This window comes from Sinocyclocheilus grahami, unplaced genomic scaffold, assembly GCF_001515645.1.
Source record: "Sinocyclocheilus grahami isolate Dianchi unplaced genomic scaffold, SAMN03320097.WGS_v1.1 scaffold872.1, whole genome shotgun sequence".
NCBI classification, from domain to species: domain Eukaryota; kingdom Metazoa; phylum Chordata; class Actinopteri; order Cypriniformes; family Cyprinidae; genus Sinocyclocheilus; species Sinocyclocheilus grahami.
Window position 1 is genome coordinate 306,398 of NW_015506051.1, and position 10,667 is coordinate 317,064.

The 10,667-nt window shown below is 41.4% G+C and overlaps 1 protein-coding gene across 10 annotated transcripts in view; it reads right to left on the reverse strand.

The window, feature by feature from the left end:
* The window catches only part of LOC107563397 (myomegalin-like), a 70,035-nt gene that overhangs the window by 38,042 nt on the left and 21,326 nt on the right, over window positions 1-10,667 (reverse strand). For 4 of the 10 annotated variants that reach the window (XM_016248257.1, XM_016248258.1, XM_016248263.1 and 1 more), the window contains exons 1-2: window positions 6,744-8,976; window positions 286-417 (exon numbers count right to left, since the gene is read on the reverse strand). In XM_016248257.1, the coding sequence (XP_016103743.1) occupies window positions 286-417; window positions 6,744-7,853 (1,242 nt within the window). In that variant the 5' untranslated portion in view covers window positions 7,854-8,976. Of the gene's footprint in view, window positions 1-285; window positions 418-6,743; window positions 8,978-10,667 lie in introns of those variants that run through there. The other 6 variants (XM_016248261.1, XM_016248264.1, XM_016248262.1 and 3 more) reach the window with 3 other exon arrangements.

A 10,667-nucleotide genomic window follows, 5' to 3' on the forward strand; every position in this document is an offset into this window, starting at 1 on the left:
ATTACATATATTATGTGATTAATCGTGATTAATTACAAAAAAAAGAGAAGGATAGATTTTTTTTTTTTATTGATTGACAACACTAATATATACATTGGTGTGCAAAAGTGTTTGCCCCCTTCCTGTTTTTTAAATTTTTGCATATTTGTCAAACTTAAGATTCAGATCATCAAACTAATTTTAATATTACACAAAGATTATGCAGGCCATTAAGCTCTAATTATAAGTTATACTAAGGTTACGTGATGAGAGTTTGTGGGTTGTGGGGAATTGTGGGTAATGCACCTTGTTGCTGGTCTCGCTCTCGTGGATCTGGTTCTGCAGAGACTCGAGCTGAAGCTGCGCTTGCTGCAGTTCATTCACACACTGTCCAGCGGTGCGTTCGTACTGATGTGAATGCTGCTCTTCTATCAGACTCTAAAAGACAATAAACATCAAACCAAACATCAAACCATTTTAATGTACAACAGGAGAAATGAATATCATACTATTGAAACCTGTCATATTTATTGTATAAAGCATTAGGAAAAATAAGCCCTGATTTTATTTGCTTCTAATCTCAGCCAATTGACACAGACACTGAATAAATAACACCAATTCTGATCAATGAATTTAATCAAATGTGTGTTGAAATCCATGTTAGAGAAAACCTGTCAGTAAATGATCCTAATCAGGTTTAAATGCTGCTGGACTGCATTTCATCTCACTGCGTTTGTTCTGAAGCATCTGAGGTGCTTTAACTGAGGTACATTGAGGTCAGATGTCGCTGTTGTATGTGTGTGAGAGTGTGTGTGAATGTGTGTGTGTGTGCGCGCGTGTGAGAGAGTGTGTGTGTGTGTGTGAGAGAGACAGAGAGAGAGAGTCTGTGAGTGTGAGAGTGTACGTGTGTGTGTGTGAGCCTGTGAGAGTGTGTGTGTTTGTGAGAGACAGACAGAGAGAGTCTGTGTGTGGGTGTGTGTGTGTGTGTGTGAGAGTGAGTGAGTGAGAGACAGAGAGAGAGAGAGTCCGTGTGTGTATGAGCCTGTGAGTGTGTGTGTGTGTGTGTGTGTGTGTGTGTGAGTGAGCGAGTGAGAGAGAGACCGAGAGAGAGAGTCCGTGTGTGTATGAGCTTGTGAGTGTGTGTGTGTGTTGCCTTGGGGGTTTTGTGAGAGAACTAGGCCAATGGTGGTGCCATGTTCTCCATGTTAACCTATTTAACTGAAATGGCTATCATTGGGTTAACAGAGGAGATTTCAGTGAGAACTACAGAGTATAACAGAGACGTGAGAAGACAAAACATCACTGATCAGATGATGGTACGGCTCTAACACTGACTTCATTCATCAGCTCTTACAGTGCTGATATCCAGCTGGAACAGTCTGAGATTTGAGGGTCTAAAATGAATCGAGAGGTTTGTGTTGGTTCATGTTCAGGTTTTGTTTAAAAGCAGATCATGTGCTGAAACCAAATTACAGAATATTAACCGAATGCCCTCAAACACAATCTGCAGACGATATTTCAGCTTGATGCTTTCAAACTATTTTTTACTTCAGCGATTCAATGCCACAACTGTATATCATACAAAAGCAACACCAGAAATGTTAAAATGTATTAAAATTACCATGAACCTCACAGACAAAATATGCAAAATGAGCAACATGACAAAAAGAGAACGGGACATTCGTGTTTGTAAACGGCTACATGTACTAAACACACGACGCAGGTGGAGTATCATCTGAACGCATCCATTTCTCTGACCCAGGGATAGATTACTGACCGGGCCAATGGGGCCAGTGCCCAGGGGCCCTTGACTGCCAGGAGCCCGGGGGGGCCCTGGGCTTCAAGATTGTGCCATCCAGTTTGGTACAGGAAACCCAACAATGAAAACAAATGTTTATTTATGTTTAATATATGGGTCCCATATGACCTAAGTCCTCTTAGACAAGGATCTTCATCTAGTGGGAGGGCTCCCTGGCACTCCTGTTACTATAGGGCCCTGTGAATATATGAATCCCTGCAAAGTGCAGTCCTCTTATAGAACCATTGTTCCATCCTGTTTCAAATCATATTTATTTGAACCAATATTTGATCTTCCTTCTTTTGTGTGAAGGCTATCAGAAAAAGTACCATTTAGCAGGATGCGAAAGAGATTTATTGCCAAGTATTTTTGAACACACAGGGGATTTGTTTTTGGTGAGAGAAGAAGACTCCATTGCACAGATATACGCTCTTAAAAATAAAGGTGCTTAAAAGGATCTTCACAGCGATGCCATAGAAGAAACCATTCTGGTTCCACAAAGAAGCATTCAGTCAAAGGTTCTTTAAAGAACATCTCTTTCTTACCTTTTTATAATCTGAAGAACCTTCTTTCACCACAAAGAAGCGTTTGTGAAACAGAAAGGTTCTTCAGATGTTAAATCTTCTTTATGGAACCATTTAGACAAAAAAGGTTCGGCCCCACTTTATATTAAGTGGCCTTAACTACTATGTACTTACATTTAAATTAATCATTTGATACAATGCACTTATAGTGTACATAGCCTACATGTTTTTACATTGTACTTATATTTTTAAAAATACCTATATGTAGTTACTTCTGTTATTAATTTCTGTAATTACATTTATAATTACACAGTTGACCCATCCCTTACACTTTAACCCACCCTTAAACCTACCCATACCACCAAACCTGTCCCTAACCTCACCCGTATCCCACCTCAATAGCAGCAAACATGTTTTGCAATACAATATGACCACAATAAGTACAATGTACTTATTTTTTTATGTAAGTACAGTAGTTAAGGCCACCTAATATAATCATGCATGCCTGAAAGAAAGAAAGAAAGAAAGAAAATGGCACAGAGAGAGAGAGCAATAGAGTTTTAGCATGGTTAAGATTTTAAAATGTAACTTTCAAAACTTATACACTTTAATACAGTTTGTTGAATGTCTATAAAAGACCCTCCTTCAAAGATAAAAGCATAGTCATTTAAGTAGTGTGTATATTTGAAATTACAGATATCCTTTTTTTAATGGTCCAATCAGATTTGAAATGAGGCTCAAACATCTATTAACAAACGTGCGTTTTTATTTCCGTCAGTGAACACGCAGCCTACAAAACTCTAAAATAAGTAACAAATAAATAATAGTTAAATAAGAATAAGAATATTAAATATTAAACAAACATTTGTTGCAAAAATCGTAACAACCTAGCTGGGCCTTTGCCCGACAGCTTCTCAGAATTACTAGCCCGAGTCCGACTGGAACCCGTGTCTTTTCTCGCTCTCTCTTCCCCATTACACAGCTGCTGATGCAGCCATTAAAAGTGGTTATATTTCTTTATAAAGTTAATTTAGGAATATGTTTGGAACATTTTTTGTTTGTTAAATTCAAGTTTTGTTTTTTTTCAAGCGGCCAGCGGGACAGTGATCTTATGTTTGATCAATTTAACCTTCTCAAATCATCACGACCTAAAATAAAATCTTCAAGCATATCACAATGTTAGTGTAAATGTTTAACCTAGATAAATGTGATCATGGGGTTAACAGAGGAGATTTCAGTGAGAACTACAGAGTATAACAGAGACGTGAGAAGACAAAACATCACTGATCAGATGATGGTACGGCTCTAACACTGACTTCATTCATCAGCTCTTACAGTGCTGATATCCAGCTGGAACAGTCTGAGATTTGAGGGTCTAAAATGAATCGAGAGGTTTGTGTTGGTTCATGTTCAGGTTTTGTTTAAAAGCAGATCATGTGCTGAAACCAAATTACAGAATATTAACCGAATGCCCTCAAACACAATCTGCAGACGATATTTCAGCTTGATGCTTTCAAACTATTTTTTACTTCAGCGATTCAATGCCACAACTGTATATCATACAAAAGCAACACCAGAAATGTTAAAATGTATTAAAATTACCATGAACCTCACAGACAAAATATGCAAAATGAGCAACATGACAAAAAGAGAACGGGACATTCGTGTTTGTAAACGGCTACATGTACTAAACACACGACGCAGGTGGAGTATCATCTGAACGCATCCATTTCTCTGACCCAGGGATAGATTACTGACCGGGCCAATGGGGCCAGTGCCCAGGGGCCCTTGACTGCCAGGAGCCCGGGGGGGCCCTGGGCTTCAAGATTGTGCCATCCAGTTTGGTACAGGAAACCCAACAATGAAAACAAATGTTTATTTATGTTTAATATATGGGTCCCATATGACCTAAGTCCTCTTAGACAAGGATCTTCATCTAGTGGGAGGGCTCCCTGGCACTCCTGTTACTATAGGGCCCTGTGAATATATGAATCCCTGCAAAGTGCAGTCCTCTTATAGAACCATTGTTCCATCCTGTTTCAAATCATATTTATTTGAACCAATATTTGATCTTCCTTCTTTTGTGTGAAGGCTATCAGAAAAAGTACCATTTAGCAGGATGCGAAAGAGATTTATTGCCAAGTATTTTTGAACACACAGGGGATTTGTTTTTGGTGAGAGAAGAAGACTCCATTGCACAGATATACGCTCTTAAAAATAAAGGTGCTTAAAAGGATCTTCACAGCGATGCCATAGAAGAAACCATTCTGGTTCCACAAAGAAGCATTCAGTCAAAGGTTCTTTAAAGAACCATCTCTTTCTTACCTTTTTATAATCTGAAGAACCTTCTTTCACCACAAAGAAGCGTTTGTGAAACAGAAAGGTTCTTCAGATGTTAAATCTTCTTTATGGAACCATTTAGACAAAAAAGGTTCGGCCCCACTTTATATTAAGTGGCCTTAACTACTATGTACTTACATTTAAATTAATCATTTGATACAATGCACTTATAGTGTACATAGCCTACATGTTTTTACATTGTACTTATATTTTTAAAAATACCTATATGTAGTTACTTCTGTTATTAATTTCTGTAATTACATTTATAATTACACAGTTGACCCATCCCTTACACTTTAACCCACCCTTAAACCTACCCATACCACCAAACCTGTCCCTAACCTCACCCGTATCCCACCTCAATAGCAGCAAACATGTTTTGCAATACAATATGACCACAATAAGTACAATGTACTTATTTTTTTATGTAAGTACAGTAGTTAAGGCCACCTAATATAATCATGCATGCCTGAAAGAAAGAAAGAAAGAAAGAAAATGGCACAGAGAGAGAGAGCAATAGAGTTTTAGCATGGTTACGATTTTAAAATGTAACTTTCAAAACTTATACACTTTAATACAGTTTGTTGAATGTCTATAAAAGACCCTCCTTCAAAGATAAAAGCATAGTCATTTAAGTAGTGTGTATATTTGAAATTACAGATATCCTTTTTTTAATGGTCCAATCAGATTTGAAATGAGGCTCAAACATCTATTAACAAACGTGCGTTTTTATTTCCGTCAGTGAACACGCAGCCTACAAAACTCTAAAATAAGTAACAAATAAATAATAGTTAAATAAGAATAAGAATATTAAATATTAAACAAACATTTGTTGCAAAAATCGTAACAACCTAGCTGGGCCTTTGCCCGACAGCTTCTCAGAATTACTAGCCCGAGTCCGACTGGAACCCGTGTCTTTTCTCGCTCTCTCTTCCCCATTACACAGCTGCTGATGCAGCCATTAAAAGTGGTTATATTTCTTTATAAAGTTAATTTAGGAATATGTTTGGAACATTTTTTGTTTGTTAAATTCAAGTTTTGTTTTTTTTCAAGCGGCCAGCGGGACAGTGATCTTATGTTTGATCAATTTAACCTTCTCAAATCATCACGACCTAAAATAAAATCTTCAAGCATATCACAATGTTAGTGTAAATGTTTAATCTAGATAAATGTGCGCTATTAGGCGTATATCCAATTGTTTGTGTGAAGAGTGGAAAATAAAGCGCGCTTTGCAGCACATGGAAGCGACAGCGCGATCACTTGCAATACGCCGTCAATTGTGCTCATAAAGGTAAGAGAGAGTAATATAACATCCGGAACGGTAAAGGGTCTACTTCTATTTGTGTGCACTCACACTATCAACAAAACCTTGTGCTTTTGTAAAATAAGGAAAACAAACAGGATGCGCTTACTGACGTCAGGAGCGCTTCACAAAAATTAACCGAAACTCAGCGAATACTTGCCTCAAAGACATGATATATCTATAGAAAGCTTTAAATGATTACTTTACTTATTACTTTAAAACAAAATAGTTCAAATTGAAAACAAAAACTCTTTCTTTATGTAGGCTAATCCATAAAGATGTATTTCTCTCTAAAGGCGTGTCCAATGAAGAAATGCCGTGTCAGGATCGCCAACTTCATCTTTGTGACTCAGAAAACACTAGTTTATTAACAATTAATTAAAATATCTCCTTACTATTTCCCCCCTATACATTCATGGTAATCACTTTTGTTGGGGCTTTGCGGCAAGCTTTAGCCTATTGTGTGCACTTGAACAATTTCGCTCGCTGCTGCTGCTGGCGGGGACACTAAACACCGCCACGACAGAATGAATGTAGCGGAAACTGTATTTTTTGCTTGTTCGAGTGTGTGATGTCACGTGGTGCTGCACTACTGCCGGTGGCAGTGTCGCGGTTCTCATTGCGACCGTCACAGCCCTATTTCCAGTTGTACTGTGAATGCGCTGCTAAGGGAAAGAATGGGAAAATGGTGGGAGGGGGGCCCTTGGAGGTAACTGGCCCCGGGGCCTTTTGAAGTCATAATCCGTCCCTGCTCTGACTAGTGAATAGGGATCTGACTGTCCTATTAGTGGCGCTTCACCTGTGGGCCTCTCCGGAGACGGAAGGGCAGGTACTCATCCTGCACCTGCTGACACAGCTCCTCCAGACGGGCCAGCTCCGGATCCGGATCCAGCTGGACTCTGGGCGGCTCTGGCTCCACCAGCATGTGGTTTGCTCCGTCAAACAGGTTCTCCTGGTCTGGACTGTCCAGTTTAGCTCCTCCATTAAAACACCCAGGATTCATCAGAACAGGCAGTTTGCTTCCCTGTGGACTCTGGACGGGTCTGTACACACAGTCCTGAAGCAGCGACAGATCCAGAGCGAGTCTTGCTGGAGGAGCATCAGATGCATCGTCGCAGCTTCGGTCGTCACGCTGGGGAACTTTGACGGGTGAAGCACCGCGGCTTTTATCCAGTGACTCCAGTGATCCGCCGGAGCTCCTGCGGTCTCGGAGCGTGCGCCCACCGTCTGACGAGCGTGATGCCGTGCGCTGCGTCTCGGGCACCAGTGTGTCTGAAGTCTGTTCCTCCTCGCACATGCTTCCGATGCCGCTGGCCGAGTAACGTGTGGACGGGCCGCAGGAAAGGCTCCTCGCCAGCTTCCTGGGCACCTTACACACGGCCTCGTAGTCAGAGTCGGGCACACGCAATGCCCTGCAGACCCTGCACCTGCGCGAGCGATGCCAACACGAGGAAACCTCCGACGCGTGGCAACACTCCAACACCTGCTCCGCGTCTTCCGCCCAGGACTCGTACATGCAGTACATCAGGTCCTCCTGCAGCAGGGTGAAGTACTCGGACACGTCCACCGCACACGAGGCCTCCGTCGCCCCCCATGTCTCCTGCCCATTGTTTTTGTTATAAAGCGCAGTGATGCACTGGCGCAGACGCTCTTTCTCCTGCAGGAGTCTGCGCAGCCGCTCGAGGGACAGCGCCTGCACGCGCGCGATCACCGTGTCGAAGCGGAACATGCGGTCCAGCATGAAGCAGCACTTGCTGCAGATGAACTCGCCGCGTCCGTCCCGCTGCAGACCGCGGCGCAGCGCGTGAGACAGCAGCGCCTGCAGGTCGAGTTTGGCGGCCGGATGAAAGATCCATCGCCGCTGGTTTCCGCACAGCTCGCGCGCGCAGATGCGACACACCTCCTTCATTTACTCACTGGATCCTGAACCCCTGACACACGCAGCTGACCTTTGGTTCAAAAATAAAAAAAGAAAAGGATTTGTATTCCAACCAGTAACGGTCCTTCTGTCCTCATGTGGTTAAATCCAAGAAGTCTGAACATAAAATGATACTATAATATTTTAATATATTTAAGGTGAGATCAAAGACCACATAAACGTAGCGTAGTCACCATAGATGAGACGGTGCGGGTGTTTTCACAGATGACAGTCCACGAAAGCATCGTCGAGCTGATGCAGATCACATCGCGTCTGAAACACGACACAAACGCCGCCGTCCTCGATGCTCGCGCTCTGTGTCCTCCGTCAGCCTTCATCACCGGAGCAGACGAGAGCCGCCGCTACAGGCGCATCACAGCGCGACTCGGTGAGAAGCACGGCAGACTCTCCGGTGAGCCGCTGCGGTCGCGTGATGAGATGAAGATAAAAACCTGCAGCGCGGGCGTGAACCATCATCTCTCACAGGAGGGGCGCTTCAGTCACCGCAACGCGCTCCACACTAAACAACACACCGACTGGAACATGCTAAGCCGAGAAAAAGAACAGAAATCAGTGGAATATAATGTTTCCGGGATATTGTCCGTGTCGCTGGTCAGAATAGAGAGCAGTGAAGCGGGTCTGAGCGCGCGCACCCCTGCTGTCACCAATGAGGGAAACCATCAACTACAGCATCGCAATGATAAAGCTCTCAGTTCGCTTCATGCGAATGTCTTTCAGGAAGAAACATGTTGTTATATTAGTAGGAAGCATGTTTCCTGTTCTTATGTTTTGACAATCCACATTCATTTAAACTAATACTGCCTAATCAGGTCACTGCATTAATAATCAGCACTAACGAAGGCTGTTTGTGTCTTTACCTGCCAGTGCCAAAATGGCATAACTAGTGAAACATGTTGACCAATGACCTGACCCTAACCTTGACCCTTGACCCTGAGCATGACCTGTCAGCCACACATCCCTAAATCAGCCAAATCATGTTCTGCTTTAACCCTTTAAACCCCACAACAAAATCCTCAGTTTGAAATGAACACTTATAATGTGTCCACACTACAGAGTGAAGCGGTGCTGAACTTAATGAGATCATTCTGTGATTAATGAAGTGCTGATTGAGCGTTAGAGATGAACAGCTGCTGTTAACGAGCAGAATCACTGAAGAAAAGAGAAACACAACTGACTTCAGCCACAGCCTTAGATGATATCAACTGAAATAAAAGACATTAAATCTCTCAAGATCTGATTGAACAACTCCTAAAACAGCATCACCAGCTTCACATTACTAACCAGACTGCTGCTATTTCTCTCAGATGTGTACAGAAGTGCTTATTGAAAATTAACAGAGGTTTAGATGTTGTTTTGGGACACTATCATGATGGAGATCAGTGTTTGCTTTAGTTGGGATCTTGAACCTTAACTTTTTAACATTGTTTATATTTGGCTGCTTTAACCGTTGTGTTTTTCAGCACATTTGTTGTGGTAAAAAAGGGCCAAAACACAATATGTAATGCTGATGATTATGATTCGCAAATAATATTGCCGTCTTTAAAAAAACAGGTTCACTGATTTTGCCCAGAGTCTCTTTTTGTACCAAAGCGATGTTGCGGTAACATATTAGAACAAAAGAATAAGCAGGCTATTATGAAAGATCACAAACATCACTCCAAAAATAAAAAAAAGCTCTAATATGCTATGAAACACACACATGAAGAATCAGCGTATGAATCTCAACTACGGTGACAATCCAAAAAATGTATAAACAGATCGACTCTGAAAATCATAAAACACGCTACTAAAACTCAACACAAAAACAAAAGCAAAAATAAATGCACCTAGTAAGAATGAAAGAAAATTAGTGGACAATTCAGCGGCATAATTTATTCATGCCGCAATGCATGCTGGGAGTCATGGATGAGTTTTGTGCTGTGCTGGTACCCAGCATGCATTGCAGCATGAAGCTTTTGATTGTCACCATTGTTGGGATTCATACGCTGATTCTTGATGTCTCTGTCTGTCTAAGCGATGTCGTAGATTTAAAGCCTTGAACATAAGTTTTCAAAATCCATCATAATTGTCTATCATAATCTCAGCTTGCAGATTCATATAGCGAGCTTAAATAACATGACCCAAGTGAAAACCCACACTATAGTTTTACAAATCAGCCACTGAATAAGATCAGTGAACCAAGCCATGAAATGATTATAGCACCACCATCATCAATAATTAATCAGAGCCATTTAAGCATAATTTTTCTATGATTTTATTGTTATAACAGATGTGCTTTACAAACACAGTTACAACAACCAGAAAAGCTAACATTAAAAAGTGACGGGTCAAGAGCACAACTAAAGCAAACACTGATCGCCTCGATGGTGAGGTCAAACGAAACGTGTTCAATAAAACATCTAAACCTCTGTTTATTCTCAAATCATTTTTGTAGCTATATGACAGAAATAAAGTCAAACTGTAATGCTGTGTGTGGAGTTGTTTGATCGTGTGCTGCTGTCTTATTTCAGTTGATTTCACCTAAGTCTGTGGCTGAAGTCAGTTCTTGTGTTTCTCGTTTCTTCAGTGATTCTGCTCGTTAACAGCAGCTGTTCATCAGTGTCTGAATTCACTCATCAGTGTTCATTCTCTCTGTCAGGAGGACTGTATTAGTAAACTCATGCAGGGAATAGTGAATGAGGGTGTAGGGTGTGATTTGAAACACAGCCTCTGAGTGTCGAATCTCAACGCTGTTACTACGAGGACTGCAGAAGGCTACTTTCTCGAAAAGAACAAATATTACCC